Source organism: Neolamprologus multifasciatus, chromosome 12 (assembly GCF_963576455.1).
Source record: "Neolamprologus multifasciatus chromosome 12, fNeoMul1.2, whole genome shotgun sequence".
Taxonomy (NCBI): Eukaryota; Metazoa; Chordata; class Actinopteri; order Cichliformes; family Cichlidae; genus Neolamprologus; species Neolamprologus multifasciatus.
This window is the reverse complement of record NC_140450.1, coordinates 26032093-26048637: the sequence shown is the minus strand read 5'-3', so window position 1 is coordinate 26048637 and position 16545 is coordinate 26032093. Positions and strand designations below refer to the sequence as shown.

The 16545-nt window shown below is 41.4% G+C and overlaps 1 protein-coding gene across 7 annotated transcripts; it reads left to right on the top strand.

Moving 5' to 3' along the window:
• Positions 1 to 725: 725 nt before the first annotated feature.
• Positions 726 to 16485, top strand: ncs1b (neuronal calcium sensor 1b). Of its 7 annotated transcripts, none has more exons than XM_085179483.1 (10): positions 729 to 933; positions 1592 to 1712; positions 2739 to 2881; positions 6031 to 6055; positions 11253 to 11391; positions 13160 to 13238; positions 13424 to 13512; positions 13594 to 13671; positions 14247 to 14354; positions 14468 to 16485. In XM_085179483.1, the coding sequence occupies exons 3-9, from the start codon at positions 2818 to 2820 to the stop codon at positions 14343 to 14345; spliced, it is 573 nt and encodes a 190-aa protein (XP_085035609.1). In that variant the 5' UTR covers positions 729 to 933; positions 1592 to 1712; positions 2739 to 2817; the 3' UTR covers positions 14346 to 14354; positions 14468 to 16485. The 7 variants fall into 7 exon arrangements, with proteins under 7 accessions (XP_085035610.1, XP_085035609.1, XP_085035607.1 ...); XM_085179481.1 differs by having other exon boundaries at positions 1019 to 1712; XM_085179482.1 differs by having other exon boundaries at positions 729 to 985.
• Positions 16486 to 16545: the final 60 nt, after the last annotated feature.

Sequence of the window (16545 nt, the reverse complement as noted above, 5' to 3'; positions counted from 1 at the left end):
GTTTGGTGTGAGAATACTGAAAAGTTTAAACAAGTGCAGATATGGAAGTGGATTACTTTGTAGCTTTAAAACATAGCAATAAATAAATAAATAAATTAATTAATAAATAAACCTTTCTTTTCTTCACACTTAAAAAGTGATCTTTATACAAACCAGTGTTATTAACGGTAGTTATTTGGGCCAAACGCTGTAAATCAGATATCATGTAAATTTGGAATTTTACCTCAAAGGCAGGACTGCCTTCAATGGCATTGTGGGAATTGTAGTGTTGCTCAACCTTGACTGACCCCGACGAAGGACTAAAAGTTAGATTACTCTGAATCGTTTTAGCCCCTTTACTAAGGAACTTTGATATTTATGCTAAAAATGTAACTTAGTGCATTTTAATTCAACCCTTTGCCACAATTAATTTTTGTCCGTTTGAACAACAAACTCAGAATTCTCAAGTTACAAACACTAACTTTGAATCCAGTGCAGTGATTAGGCATTAAAAAGGGTAAGTGGCTAATTTGAGTGTTATAAAGACAAACCTCACCACCACTTTCGACCTTTTCTTTCTTTCTTTTTTTGTGTGTAAAACTGGGCAGGCAGACTGACCTGTAAACAACGTTACATATAATGTGAATGTGAGTCGAAAAGTTAACATCTCGCTATGTGCCCGGTGACACGTGTAAAGCACACAAAGAGTCAGTGTGTGTCCAGTGGTACCGCGACGTCAGTGTCTCTGGCACTGAGCTGAGTTGGTCGGGGCCATGCAGCAGAGGCAGCAACGTCACTCCCTGACGGCGGCATCAGAGCAGCACGGACGGCCATCCGCGCAGCAGCGAGTCGCTCACTCCGGAACTCGGCGAAGGAAGACGGCGTCGGACAGCGGCTTTCTGCTGTGGGGCAAATTATTTCTTTTCACCGCGACTTTCCGCTTTTGTGGCTGAGGTAACCAGAAGCCGCTTTATATGGGAACGTTTTTTTCTTTATTCATTTAAAGGTGTGTTTTCTGTTTTTTTTCCTTGTCAACTAGCTACACGGAACAGCATGGGTACCAAACGTTTCGAGTACAATGACTAGCTTCCCGCACTGTAGCCATAAACTGAGGGTTGCTATGGTACTGCCAGGCAACATCCCACCTGCTGCTGCCGCGACTGTATGTATTTCTCGCTGCTGTCAATCAAAACACGTTGAAATTAATAAAAACAAAGCGCTTTTCGAGGGTTTTAACCAGGCTGTACGTTTGTTGAGAATGTATGTATTTTAGTTGTGCTGTTTTGTCTTAGCCAGCTGTTTGAATCAGTCATTTCACAACGTGACTTCATTTTCTGCTCGTTTAGGCTGTGCTGATTTAACGCAGAATACTTTAATAGCAGCCTCTACAGTTAAATTGACAGCACTCTTCTAGCTGCATATTGTGTGATGCCTGCTGGCTACACTCAGCAGCTTAGGCAGTCACTACAAAGGTCGTCTTGTTTTGAGTGTTTTTCCAGTTAAGTGCCCATGTGTCTGTGGCTCTAGGTGACAGTCCAGTCCATTTCTCATGAAACACAGCACATGCCTGTCATTCCCTTTGTAACTGCTGTCTGTTTGTTTATTTTCATAGTGTCTGTGTAATATCCAAGACCAGAAGGTTTGAGCAAACGCAAAATGGTGATTACCAGCGTGGCATCCCTCGCAAAGACATCGCTGGCCGTGGACGCAGAGTACAGATGTTTGCAGTGAAGGTGCATAGTGCGTACAGTAGTCTTCTAATTCTGTGGCTCAGACAGCTGCTGTGGTTAACCGTCAGTGCATGCCAACGCCCGGCCCACGGTACAAAGAAATTCCATTATCCCCATCTCTGTGACAGAGAGGAAGAAACCACCATGCCGTGTTGTCATGAGGCCAGAAAAGGAGGGAGAATTATGAGTCAGAATGGAGGAGAAAAAAAAAAAGAAAACTGTCACTCTTCAAATACATCTAAACTTGGTAGACAGCTCACATGCTTATTTTAAGAGCAGCACCGGATCTCTTTTGTGCTGTTCAGTTGGCATCAGAGCTGTAGAACCATGAACAGACTTGGCGTTTTTCTGGTATCTTCTTTTTTTCCCCCTAGAAATTATTACTGAAGCCTTTTAGAACTGTTTCTTTACACTGTGGTGTCTGTGTAAATTCCAAGGATTAGAGCTAACGTTTTAGAGCGAGCGCAAAGTGCAGCGGGGGGCATCCAAGTTGAGCTCTGTTCATTGTATTTTAGTTTACACACCTCCTTATCTCAGCTGTCAAGAGGGAGGACTCTTTTTCTACAGTAACTTACCCTGAGCAATAGAGATAGTGGTGGGAAAGGAGGGGTGGGAGGAGTGAGAAGAACAGAGAATGACTGTGGGGGAGCGAGCGTGCTTAACCCAGCCACTGAGTGACTCTTGTATCCAAGGACGAAGGTAGCAACGCGTCCAAACGCCACTCTTCGCCCACGGGCTGCTGTGAAGAAATGAGGCGGACACATAGGCGCTCCGCAGCGCTCGTATAGACTCAACAGCCTGCTGGGTCCTCTTCACGTGGTCCCCTGGGGTTTGACTCGTCTGTGTGGAGTGCTGATGGCTGAGCAGATCATGACCGCAGCTAGAGTGATATACACAGAACGATTAGTGTGAATGGGAGTGTTTTATTTCCTTTTCTGACAAAGCAAACTCAAATAAAAGTGTCTTTCTCCTATCTCACCCGTGTCTTCGCACCTAAACTAGCCCCACTTCTCTTGCGTGTTTTGGCAGAGGAGCAGACTGGCAGGGACGTAGTAACAGGTGATACGTGCCAGCGTGGATTTGGAGGCGTCGAAGAGAGCTGAAGATCATGGGTAAATCCAACAGCAAGCTCAAGCCAGAGGTGGTAGAGGAGTTGACAAGGAAAACCTACTGTGAGTAACTGAAAGTGTGTTTGTTTTTTGCTTGTTCTTACAAAGAAAAACTTTGCGGAAACTTTTTCTGTGAGCTTGTCATAGCCTGTTGGCCTGAGGTTAAAGAACATACAGCTTGTAATAGGAATACATAATACAGAGTTTATTGCTGCGGTTTGCTAATCTCATTTTCCACCCACTGTGCACCACACAGGCTTAAGAGTAAATAACGCTGCCTGCTGGGATGCTTTGGGATGCTATACATTTTTCACCACTGACAGAGCAGATGTCAGTTGCGAATGATCTCCTCATTTGTTTCAAATTTCAGATTCTTGAATGTATCGCAGACTGTGATCAGCTAAGGCTGAGTAAAAAGTTGCAAGTGGGGTCTTTAAGTTACGCTGAGGACATAGTAGAGTTTGTGGCAGCTGTAATGATAGCTTTTCTTTACCGATGAGAATGTGGTTTTATGTGCTGCGCTTGTAAACATGCTGTATGTTCTACTTCTAATGTGACAGACATTGATAAATTTAAACGTAGAAAGGGTAAATCAATTCACGCCGTGCTTGTGCCGCCACACTTATAAATTGCATTCCTGTGTCAAGATCGATGGATGGGGTGGGCTCACAGAAAGGGGACTGACCCTCCAATAAAGAACTGTAGCGAAGGTGCGACTTTGTAATTATATCTTCGATTGTTGTTCCTGTTGATGCATTAGGGTGTAAATTGACTGTATTTCTACCATCTTACCAGCCGTTGCTTATCAACGTCTGCTCAGCTATCACTTTGGATCACATTTTTAATTACCACCAGCAATGTCTGCTTGGTATCCACTGTATTAACCACTTGTGTGTTATTTTTGGAGCGCAGCATTGCTATTATTATTATTATTATTATTATTTGAGGACCGTGGTGTGCAGGTGTGGGTGGGAGTTGACATCCCCTGGCTGCTTAATGACAGTGTTATTTGTGTGGTGGGTCTCTCCACAGCAGAACCAAGGAAGGCTGTTGTAGCAGGAAATTGCTGTGGAGGAAGATTAGACTTCATGCTGGGCTGGACTGCTTGCTGCTGTCCCTTTCTCTCTCTCGCTCTCTCCCCCTGTCTGACTGGTTTTCTCATTCTCTCTTAACCTTTCACCCTGCCTCTTTTGCTTTTCCCCCTAACCGCCTTCTTTGAGCAGGGAATGGAATAGTATAATTAGGATCTTATCTGGTTAGCTTTTCTCTCCCAGCGTGATCGTTCTCTTGTTGCTACTGTTGTTGCTTGACTTGAGACTATCGTTTCTGCTTTCCTTCATCCTGTTACCTCTTTCTCTTGCGCTCCCATGAGAAGCGTAGTCTGCCATTTTAGTCAATGCTTTCCTTTGGTCCTTGACAGATTGGGGACTCAGTAAATTTCCCTGTGCCCCTCTGTTTGTGTTTGTGTGTGTCTGGTAAAAGATGCAGGATGTTTTGCACAGAAAATAATGGGTGTTAAAAGGTAAACAGCAAGGCCAGAATTGAGGCCTATTTATTTACGAGGAATAAATGCTGACATCTGGATTTATTGTACTTTAGAAAATTTCTTATGAGCACATTTTTGGAATTTTTTTTGTTATTGTCAGTAAAACACCAACAGTAGGCTGTGCAACAGCTCTCACTAATGAGTGATTTTTCTGCTCTTTAGTGGAAAACAGTAGGGAATAGTAACAAACTCACTCCTCCCCATAAATGCTTCCCTGAATGACTGTTCTGGCATTACATGGAAGGACCAGCAATCCTATTAAAATGTCTGCAGGATGTAGCATAGGCCCATGTATCAGCATGAAGATTTTTTTTTTTCTTTTTTTGAAGTGAAAAGAGACGATGACACTCATAGCGATGGAGGCACAAGCTGAATGTGTTCTAGCTAGACCCTGCAGGGCCAACGACTGAGTGGGCCCCGCACCCTCCTGCAACTGGCTGATTGCATTATTGCCCATTGCTGCTGACTGAGTTATGTAACACGTTTTTTTATTAAATCGCAGCCATGGTAAATTGCCTCAATTTCTGACTGCAGCAATGGCTTTTGAGGCCAATTTAATGCTAGCTTGGCTTGGCTAAAAGTAGTGAGATTGACCCTGTCATTTACTGACCAGAAAATGGTCAGAGGATGAGTTTCTCGGTTAAAATGCTGAGCAGAACAAATTGAGATGAAGATATATGCAGAGCTCCTTATCCGTAGTCCCTGTATTGTTTTGCTCTTGATCTGAGGTAGTCGCATTATCACAAACATTTTGGTAAATATCATGTTTTGTGTTTCAGGTGTTTCTTTTCTTTTTTCCCAAATTTGTTGTGAAGGGTTTTTTTGGTTTTTTTTTTTTTTTTTAAATTTGTCTGTCTCCTACAATGCGAGACTGCTGGATAATGTAATTTTATATTTTTATTTTTTTTACAGGAGAATGTAGCCTTGCTTACTCAATGCTTTTTACCCTCTCTGTGTTTTACCTGGCTAGTAACCAAGACTATGAGCTGCTCAAGGTTCAACATTACAGTAGATGAAATTAGTGATTAAGTTACTGTTGTTTTGTTATCTTTAAAAGCCTTTTACTTTCCCCCGGGCCAAACAGAAGTGGTGGTAGACAGCATCTATTGTCAGCTTGCTGCAGCAGCAGCAACATGAGTTCAGAGTGCCTCTCAAAAGACCACCTGGTTAAACTAATGCTATTGATTTCCAGCCCTTTTTTTTCATTAGTAATCCCAGGAGCCAAGAGGCTGAAAATTACTTTGGTTACTTGAGAGAAAGTAGAGAGACAAGGGAAAGGCATGTGGGAATGGCTGATTAGATACTGGCAGATAGTAGTGCTTGTGTGGGCATGATAACACATCCTGCCACATAAACAGTTCTTTTTCTTAAATCAGTGGCTGACCTTCATTCCCTCTGCTTTCCTCGGTCTTTTTGTGGCTCTCTAGGGTTTACTCCCACTTGTCTACCATACTATACAGGATATACTAGAATTAATGAATTCTACTTTCAGCAAAACAAAAGCTGTATTCCAATAATTGCATGTTGAAACTTAATGTTTTTTTTGTTGTTGCATAAAACATGTTTGAAAGCCTAGTACCAATATGGTTGGCTACCAGGCTCCTCCATTGTGTCTGATATGCTAAGTTTTGCATCTAGCTAATGTCACTCTTTATTTCTCTTACAGTTACAGAGAAGGAGGTGCAGCAGTGGTAAGTGTGTGCATGCATTTTTAATGAGACTTTTTTTTCCTTTGTTCATGTGGGGCTAGTCAAATATTAGCATTTAGCAGCGTCTTCAGTGACAAAGCTCGCTGGAGTTAGACGCTCCTTTCAGGTTTACTCCTTCGCATTAATCTGACAGCATCTGAATGTGCTGGTTTCATGTTTTTTATATAAAAGATACAGTGTCATTTTTAACACACCACAAATCCAAACGGCATGCTGTATTAACAGATTGGCAGGCACAAAATTTTGACTCAAAGTGTCTCTTCATGAATTGCTTGGCTCACTGATAGCATGGTTGTCTTTGGAGAATGCCTTTAATTGCAATAATGTGAGAAATAATAGCATCTTGCTGGCTGTGTTTCTAATTTACAAAAGGCATTTACCTATGATGCACTCCTGATTTAGACCATCCGGTGGAGATCGCACTCTCTATCTCTCTCAGCCTTTGTGCGAGGGGCAGTGACGTGCAGCATACACAAACGGAAAAATACACACTCGAGAAAGATATTTACAAATGTGGTCACACTCAATTAGAATCGATGTTGACAGCTGTTGTTGTCACGAGTGAAACAATTCTTTGGCACGTAAAGTGAAAGGTGTGCATCACGATCAGGTAAACACAGTGACTTTGACAGATTGACGAGGTCAGCATCGTTACATGTCCCAGGTCTCAAAAGGGTCAGGAAGTTTTACATTGACCCAGCTGGAAAAACCCCTTTTCGATGTATCCCTTCTCAGGATTCGTTTTCTTGAGTCAGCAAACAGTGTTGCTGGATTTGGTTTGATAGTCGATTTGGAGCCATCTCCCTCACACTTCCCTGAAGACAGATGAGTTCTGAAAATAGAATGACTTTGAAGCCTAACTGAGACAGAATGACTTTGAAGGCTGATAATACTGATACAAACATTTCCATGATGCATTCCTCCACAACCTTTTTGCTCTATTTGCAAAAGGGATGTCTGATAACAGAGGAATGGCAGGGGTGCAAGGTTGTTTCACTTTCAGGCAGTCATGACTACTTGGCCACAAAACCTACACAAGGTTGCTCATTAGTAATCCTTCCTGTCAGATTCTGTTCCTATTAGTCACTGTGACCTGAGCCAAGATGGGCTCATAGAGGTCTAGCAATTGTCTGATCCCCGTCTGTGTTAACAGCGTTAAAACATGCACCTCAATGTGTCAAAGCGAAGCAAATTCATAAAACAAAGACAGTTTAAGCCAGGATATTGCATAAAATTGGGCCCGGAGCAATCTGTTTTTATTGATAAGGTGTGAATTTATGGATCTTTTTGTGAAGGGACAATTTGACAGCCGCTGGCAGATGGATAAGAAACAATGCTTTCTTCATTAGCGGAGATGATTCAAGCGTGAGCACAGTCATCTCTTTTGTTTGTCGGGTGGTGCTATTGGGCTATTATTTCTTTGAAAATCCAAATCAAAGTAGACCATAAATCAGAAGAAAGAGCTCCGTAATGAAGTGATGACTCTTCAATGTTCACATTTTAGTTCTCCTCCTTTTGGCGTTTGTATTTCATGACCTAATTCCACATGCGTGAAAAGAGCTTTGCCTTTAGAACTAGTTGCTCTTCATGTTTCCTGTTGGGGAGGTTTTTTTGCAGGGGGAAAGCATTAGATATCACTGGACATTGGCAGGTCCAGAGCCTTCGAGCTGGCCTGTCTCTAGGGCTGCCTGAGTGCACTGGGGCGGAAACCCTCCCCTCCCCAAACCTCCACCCCGCCGGCTGTGCAGCCAGCTAGCTCGCCATCACTCTCGCTGTCTTTCACAGGAAAGTTTGCACGAGCCCTCACTTGAAGATCAGTAGCAATCAACACGGCTGAGTGTGAGGGATGAGAGGGAATTTTACCAGGGGGAATGCCAGATGGCGTGTAATTAGAGCACAAGCACAGACACAGAAGAATTAGCAGGGTTAGATAAATGCCTGTGTTGTGCATTAAATTTATTCTCCTTTCTAATTCTCCTCTAAGGGAACATCATTAGTATGCCCGCGGCCTACCTGAAATCGATAACTAAATGCCATAGCTCAGTGATGTTCCCTGCCAGCTAGGCAGGAGCAAAAGAAACATCCTGCACAGTACCAAGCCACTGTGGTAGATGCCAAAGTATGCAACCAGTGCCAGAAAATAAATATCTTATCTTCATCCCAGCACCCGAGAGTAGTCTGATCCACAATGTCACATCCCCACAAGTACAGCGCGTAGTTGCACTATTACACCGCTTCAAGTACAGGCTGAACGTGTGTGTGTCTTAGCACTAATGTCACCAAGTAGGATCTCTTGTACATGACGTGTTCTTGGCAAATGAAAGTGATTCGTATTATGAGCAGCTGACACTGCAAACATGTTTACACATTGGTGCAGTGCTTACTGTATCCACTGTATCTACAGTTTATGAGTGTACAGTGCATATGTAAATTAGCTGTTGTATAGTTGATGTGTTTCCCACAGTTTGGGATGCTGTGCAAAATGTCAGTAAAGGTGCACTTCACTGTTTAAACCCTGCTTTTTATGGAAATTGTGCAAAGACAGCGTATCAAGTTGTTTTATGATGATTTTTTTTTTTTTAATTTGATGCTAGCAAAATGTTTAACAAAAAAAGGGGCAGGCTTAGTAGTCTGACTTATTCTTGCCGTTGTTCTTTTAATGTTACAGTTAAGTGGCTGTCTGGTTGATGCACAATTGATTGCACTTGAAATAAATAGTTAATTATTTAAATATTCAGCCATTAAAACTGAAACACTGTGGAGCTGTAATAATAATCATAAGATGAAACGCACTACTGTGTCATTAGAGCTCTTTTATTTTATCATGTGTAAGAAATTATTTTATAATTGTTGGCCTGTTGCCATTTACTGCTTAAAGGTCACTGGATTAGTTTTGCATACAAGTATATTTACAGTTCTAAGGAAATACTACTATAGACACTGTAGTCAGGCGTTCTCACATTTTGAAACCTTGAAAATGTTGTAGATGTGCTAAATTACTGGAAGATGCTTTTCTAAGATGGTAATTCCTCATGAGTTGCAAAAGGGGGGGGGGATCCTTATTTACGCACCACTGAGGTACTCAATCTTTTTTAATGCAATGCTAAAAACACTTGAGTTCCTCTGAAAGAGGAAAAAATTTAAAAACTGTTCAAAATTAAAGCAGCTGAGTCCGCCCTATCCTTTTATCCATTTCCCATAATGCAACAGAAAATCACCTTCCATTAGACTGCACTTGCATCTTAAATGCTTTCTCCTCTTAAATGCCATACCTCCTGCTTGCAACACAGGCTTTTTGTTAAATTTTAAGGCTCGAGCTAAAGTCGAGAAAACCCAAACTACATCAACAGTCACTCAGTTTTTTTTCCTATTAAGTTCCTTTTAAACCACAGAAGATTTGCTTTCACAGCCCGAGAAATGCTCCTGATGGGTGAACTGAGCCTTTGTGTGTAAAATTGATATGTTACCCTTCTAAAAGCCTTCTTTTTGCCATGCATAATGGCTCAAAACGCAAAGCAACAAAGTGTCTGAACAACATAATTTTTGCTGATCTTCATCTCAGTGAATTCATTTATCCTCTGGACAGAGAAGGATATAAAACAGCCTTTTTGCCACGATTCTCAACACATTTCCAAACTGTGATTTTTGCCATGCAGTGTCTTGTTACTTATTAGAAAACAGATGCCAGCGCATCTTTAAGCGCATGCATCAATATGGGAGTGCTAATTTATTTTTGCTTATTTGCGATGAGCTAAAATTTGCTGATATTTGACCCTCCTGATCTGACATTATTAAAAAAAGAGCAAACTAGATATGATATTGACAGAATAAAAATATTTATTTTAGATGTGATTTGATGAATTCATATTTTCTCTCACTGTGGGTGTACCTATGATAGTCTTCAGTGCCTGAAAGCAGTAAATGGAGAATTTGAATGCAAATGTACTAGTTTTTGTACTTGTAATGTTCTGTGCTTGAACATGAGCACTGTATGTACAGTATGATAGAGCACATTTCATTGTCTTCAGTCTTTTCTTTGATATTCCCCCGTCAAGCATTAAAAATGACAAAAGAATTCAGGTGAAATAGGTCGGCTGTGGATTACGATATGCGTTGTGCATTCGGTTCTTTGAATACCAATTAGGTTATAGCCTGCATAGTTAAGCTAGGCTTTCTTTTTTTTCCCCCTGCATGTATCTCCAGATAATTCATATATGAGAATTTTGTGGTTCTGCTCTCTTCTCGCTTTTCTTCTCGCTGAACTTTTTCCCAGCTGCTCCTCAAAGCTCCTTGCCTATTTCTTTGACTGTAAGGAGCTGGCTTCATTATCTCCCGGGCAGATTAAAAGTAAAAGAGTTTAAGAGGAGTGAGGAGTCAGAGTGTGAGTGGAAAAGATCGCCCCTGGCCTTCATTCTTCATCAGAACACGCTTTCTCTGGCCTTAATTATAGCCCAGTCTTATTACGAACAGCCAGAGCTTAAGCAGAGACGAACACGCAGTGCTCCCTTGTGTGAACTTGTGTCATTTTTGCTGTTGATTAAGAGGAAAAGCTTTTTGCAATGCTTTTTATAACTAGAGTGTTATTATTTCCCTGTCATGTCCTCCTCCTCCTCCTACTATTCATCTAAGATTTATTTTTGTAAAGACTAAATCTCGCTTACTTGCTCCCTAACCTGTTCCTGTGTGGTTAGACTCTGTGGATGCAGACTTCCCTTATGAAGACATACAAGAACACTGCCTACCTTTGAGTGATTGTGCTTGAAATTGCTTATGAAATGCTTCTATATTTAGGCTAATAGAGATGTTAAGTCGCTCTCCAGATATGGTATTTCCAGAGGGCAAGAGGAAGCTCTCAGACTTATCTATCAGCCACGCATATTATCAAAAGAGGAGCAGAGAGTAATTTGATTAGAGTTAACCACCCTGGGCTTGCTATTGGATTAAGGCGATCGTCTTATCTGTGAATGAGACAAATAGCTTTGCACTTTACCTTTTTGATCTAGCGCACTCTTTCAGACTGAATCAGTAATGCCTATGGTAAGAGTGAGGAGGTGACTTCAGTCTACTGCTGCTGTCCATTCTAGTCTTGATTATGAATTCTCGTTTCGTTTGGTTGCATTGCATAAGGCTGTATTACTTTTTAAAATCATCTCACAGTGCACTCTGTTTTTCTTTTTAGGTACAAAGGTTTCATCAAAGATTGCCCGAGTGGGCAGTTGGATGCTGTGGGTTTTCAGAAGATATACAAGCAGTTTTTCCCTTTTGGAGATCCCACAAAGTTTGCCTCCTTTGTCTTCAATGTGTTTGATGAAAATAAGGTTTGTAAACAAATTCATGTGTTTTATTAGCCTTTTAGGGAGCGTAGGGAAATATTAAAAATAATAAAAAAAAAAAAAAGTAATATGATCATTTGGGGCTGGCATTGCCGTTAGATAAAAGGAGTCTGAGGAAGAGGGCTAATCTGGAAGGTTTTGTTCAGATCATGTCAGTTTGTGAGAACAGCATCTCTTTCTTTGTGAACATCCAGGGACTACTGAGCAGAATAAAAGAGAAGCGTTGTAATCGTTTTCATTTTAATTATTATTCCAGTGCCATTATTGTTGTATTTTTCCCCCTTAGAGCTGTAGTCTCTCACAACCGTATACACACAGTTTTTGAATGAGAGCTGTTTGTTTTGGGCATTGTCATAAAAATTATAGGCAAAAATGTAATTATTTCCCCATAGGGACGTGTACATTACCTACAACTGAAGAGTCTAGCAGTGCCAGTGCAGATATTCTTTCTGTAATGCACTCTGAGTGCTCACATTGTGTATTTCTGGCAACATTAGCACAAAAAGAACCTGGATATATTTTACACTTAAAGATATTATATTACACTAGGTACCCCTTCTTTTTGCTCAAAAAGGAGCAACGAGCTGCAGTGGAGTCTTCGTGTCTATAATAACCTATAATTGTAACCCAGAGAATGTGCTGTTCTCTTTATGGGGTGAGGGTTGGAGGATGTATTGGCAAAGCCAACAAGATAGATACATTTTTCTGAAATAAACCACCTCACTGTAGCTGTACATGATCATTGTGATTGTGTTTGGGGACACAAGCTGAAGAAGAGCAGCTCGCAGGAAGCTGCTGAGCCCCCCGGAGGTGTATTGACTTGAGTTAAGAGGCTTTGTGTCAGGAAGATCACACAATCCCCTTCATCTGATTTTTATCTGTGACCTTCATTAGCATTACGCACCCCGTAGTTAGAGAATGCATTGATCGTAGCAGTTTTTGGGACTTGTGCGATCTGCAACACATGACTTTAGCATTTTCTGTCTAGTCAGTTTTCTGGTAGAGATAGCATTAGCTGACCCTGAGGGGCACGAAAACACCAGGCTTTTTTCCCCTGCTTTAGAGAATACTGTGGCTAAACCCGCAGTGGGCAGCTGACTTAGCAGAATGTAGGAAGACGACAGACTCCGTCAGCTGCTTGAAACAGGAAGTCATAACATGATGGATTGGTTTGAATTAATGGCATCTGAGAAACTTTGAGTTGTGTTTTCATGATTTAGAAGCAAGTCAGTGGAAAACTCTTTGATGCACAAAGTGTGGATTTAAAAGTGTATTCTTATTTTATTTTTTTTTGTTTGGTTTTTTTGTGTTTTTTTTTTTAGTCACATTTTAACAACACTTAGAGAAAACTAAATTTCAGAGTGGAACAGTTCCTACCCCGTTGGACAGAATGATCACATTCGTGATGTGAAATGACTGGAAAATGCGAGGCGTCTTTGCTCCCCGTATGTTGTGGTCGTATGTTTGCCTGCTGTAATTTTTAGACTTTGAGCCAGTAGCATTCTTCTTACTAATGACCAGAGGTGACATATTTCTATCTCCGGAGAGAGCCAGGTGCGAGGCAAAAAATAGCATCTGACTTGGAGCAAACGTCTGGCCCCATTTTCAGAAGAACCCAGCAAGGACATCATGAAAAGAACAGGACAGAGTTTGTGAAAGTACAGCCACTGCAAGTGTGAAGTGAGAGCCTCATCTTGTCTCTGGGCCATTTCTCTTCACTCTCTTTCTCTCCCCTCTCTCGGTCGCTCTGCAGGATGGACGCATCGAGTTCTCCGAGTTCATCCAGGCCTTGTCAGTGACTTCCCGGGGGACTCTAGATGAAAAGCTGCGATGTAAGAAGATGGAATCTCCTCTCTTGTTGTTAACATTTAAATGACAGGAGTACAGATTTCTAGAGAGAAAAATGGCAAATAAAACCTTGACTTACTTTTTAAACCTGTGACAAAGTGTGACGATATTTATCCTCCTTTTTCACCCACATGAAGCCCACATATTTTAACTTCTTGTCTTTGTACAGGGGCTTTTAAATTATATGATCTCGACAATGATGGCTACATAACCCGAGACGAGATGTTGAACATTGTAGATGCCATATATCAGATGGTGGTAAGCTTTCCCAAACATTAGAGATCTAATCCTGACTCGTTTTAATACATATGAAGCATTATGATGTTGCTGATGTCGTAGGGGAACACTGTGGAGTTGCCTGAGGAAGAAAACACACCAGAGAAGCGTGTGGACCGCATTTTTGCAATGATGGATAAGGTCAGTGTTTGAGTACTAGAGATGTAAATAGTGATAGAGCAATATCTGATATTCATTGAGACTGACATTGATATAGTCATGAGTTTAACTTTAATAGGGCTTTCGTCTACCTTTGTTGCCACCCTCGGGGCTTTGATATGGACGCTGTTAAGTTTAGAGGTGTTAGCTGTATTCATCACAGTGTCACTAACACTGCCTGCAGTCTATAAACATCATATATATATATTCTCCTCCACCTCTAGCCCTCAGTGCTGGTGCCCGCTCTGTCAGCTCCAAGAATCTACTCAGCTTTAGTGAAAGATGAGACGCAGCCTGCATGGGCGTGTTTGTCAGCTCACTACTGCCAAGATCAGCCCATAGGAGTAACTGTGCAGCACAGCAGCACTTAGTGATTTGTATTAGCTGAGAGTGGCGACTGTCCAAGTGCACTGAACCAAACATCAGTCCCAATAGCGTAGAATAGGGGCAACATGACATGGCCTGAGATGCTTTTTTGCCCCCTGCTGGAAGGTGTGTGTAAAAGCATCACAGGGCTTCAGCTCGATATATTTTTCTGTTTTTGTGTCGTGTTGCAGAATGCAGACGGGAAGCTGACTCTGCAGGAGTTTCAGGAAGGATCAAAGGCAGATCCCTCTATTGTTCAGGCATTGTCACTCTATGATGGACTTGTGTAGGAATGTAAGGTGAGTGGGGTATTAATCAGCTACTACCTGCATACCTACCCGCATGGGTGATTTTTCAGTTCCCGGTCATGCTTCAGCCTCACAGTAATGCTGTGTAATTCCTATTTCTTCAGAGCAAAGAATACAGAAAGGAACTTCAGTCTGCGGGTTGAAACCAAAGTGAAGAAGCCACTTTCTGCTCTTGAGTTTGTTCTTATGAATTATTCATCTGGCTCATTTGTTTACTGGCAATCAAATATTTTTGCAGTGCTGAACGAAGAGCGAGACGGGGCCTCCTCTCACTGGCTAATGTAATGCACTGGCTGCTGCCAATTGTTGCTGACATCCTGCTCAGCGTTTTGTCAACTGTGAAGTGAGCTTGTGAAGACTTTTTTTTTTTTTTTTTTTTGTAGTAACACAGCAGCTCTGTTAGTGATTACCCAGCATGCTCTGAACACAACCAGGTATCATAACTCAACTGCTCCATTCACATCCCTCTTACACCTCAGATGGATCCCCCTCAGCTTCCCCCCCACTGCCCGTTACACACCAGCGCAGCACCATCACACTAATAATGGGAGGAAGCCACATTTTAACTCGATCACCCAGAAGCAGATTGCAAACTTTTCTACTCCCAAGTATCTGCCCATCTGCGTTTCCAATAGCGGACTGTGAACAAATATATCGTCTGATGTGATAGCGAATCCTAACCTGTCTGCAAAACCCTCCGTCGTTTGTGCGTGCTTCTGCAGCTACGCAGCATCGCATCACACCCTTGAGTAACTGTGGACTTTGGAGTACTGTGTAGTCCGAGGTACTGAATTCCTGTGGAGATGTTTGTGTGCATCTTATTCACATGCTGTAAAGCGGCAGATGCAAAGTGAACTGCTCACTCAGAGGAACTGTGCTGCTGCTTCATCACCACACAGAAAGACTCTAAACCACAGGAGAATCTGTCAGGGGGGAAGAAAGTGTTACTTTTGTGATAATGTGAACACTAACTTAAAGATACAAAGCAGTATAATGTGTATTATATAATGTAAATATAATGGTAATTTATTTTCTGCTTTTTTTTTTTTTTTGCTGCATTTATGGGAATTTCCTCATAAATATGGAATGAAGTTTTATTTTTAAATCAAAGGTTGATGAAATGTATTGCGCTGTATTTTTCATTATTGTTGCCCGATTCTCATTTTTGTCACGCCCCGAGGTTTCCTTTTCTCGAGAGAGCAGGGTTTTTGTTTTGTTTTTTCATGTGAGGAGGAATTTTGAAGTAGCACAGAGTTTTCTATGGATTATTTTGCTGTGTTTGCAGCCCGTGCATCCCATCGTGGTTCAGTCTCCCTGCTGTTGTTCGCGTTGCTGCAGAGATTCCCCCGCCTCTCGAATGGCCCGGCCAAGCAGCCCAGCCTGGTTCTCACAGCAGCCGAATTGAAGCTCAGTATTTCTTTGGAGAGCACCCTTAGCAAGACAAAGCCTTGGTCACTGAGAGGCACAGACATTATTTCTGACTGTGAAGCTTTTGTGAGCTCTGTGGTTGCAGTTGTCTGCTTGGTATTTGTTCTGTGTGATACCTGCGCATGTATTGATGCCTTTTTTTTTTCTCCATTGGATTGTTATATTTTGAGCATTAAGATGTTTTTCAGCTTCACTGATTTTTATGCCTTATGCAAATTTACTAAATTCTAAATGTCATTTTCCTGTTGATTGACAGTATAAGAGCACAGAATAAAATGCATTTAAGTGGCTATCTTTTCTATTACTGTATCCTTAGTTTGTAATGGATAGAAAACTTTCATTTTTTTAAATATATACATATCTATATATTTAACAGCTTTTAATAACTTTAAGGGGCTGCTTTGTAGAATGACTGTTGCTCATGTGTTTATTTGTAATATTTTAAACTTTACAAATCTTAATCAACTCTCAAGAAGTAACTCAAGTTTGCACAGACCCTGATGCTTTGTGATTAAATTGTAATTTATTATCAGTCCAGTTTTGCACTGCTGTACCACTGTTAAGGGAAGGTGTCATGTCAAGCTTTAGTGCCTGTAATGCTTTATAACACAGAATCTAACATGCCAGCTTGCTCTGTGGTATAAGCCTGCACTGTGTAGTTACGTGATGAACAATGAAGTGCATAAAACTCTGACGTCTTGGCATTGATGGGTTTAATGGGTGGGGCTCGTGTCTTTTAAAGTTGCTGGGCTCT

Bases quoted from the DNA above. Each gene is read 5' to 3' on its own strand.
- ncs1b (XM_085179484.1), top strand. From the start codon at position 2,818: ATGGGTAAATCCAACAGCAAGCTCAAGCCAGAGGTGGTAGAGGAGTTG. The intron at 11,392-13,159 runs GTTTGTAAACAA...GTCGCTCTGCAG, and splicing joins ATGTGTTTGATGAAAATAAG to GATGGACGCATCGAGTTCTC. The intron at 13,239-13,423 runs GTAAGAAGATGG...GTCTTTGTACAG, and splicing joins TCTAGATGAAAAGCTGCGAT to GGGCTTTTAAATTATATGAT.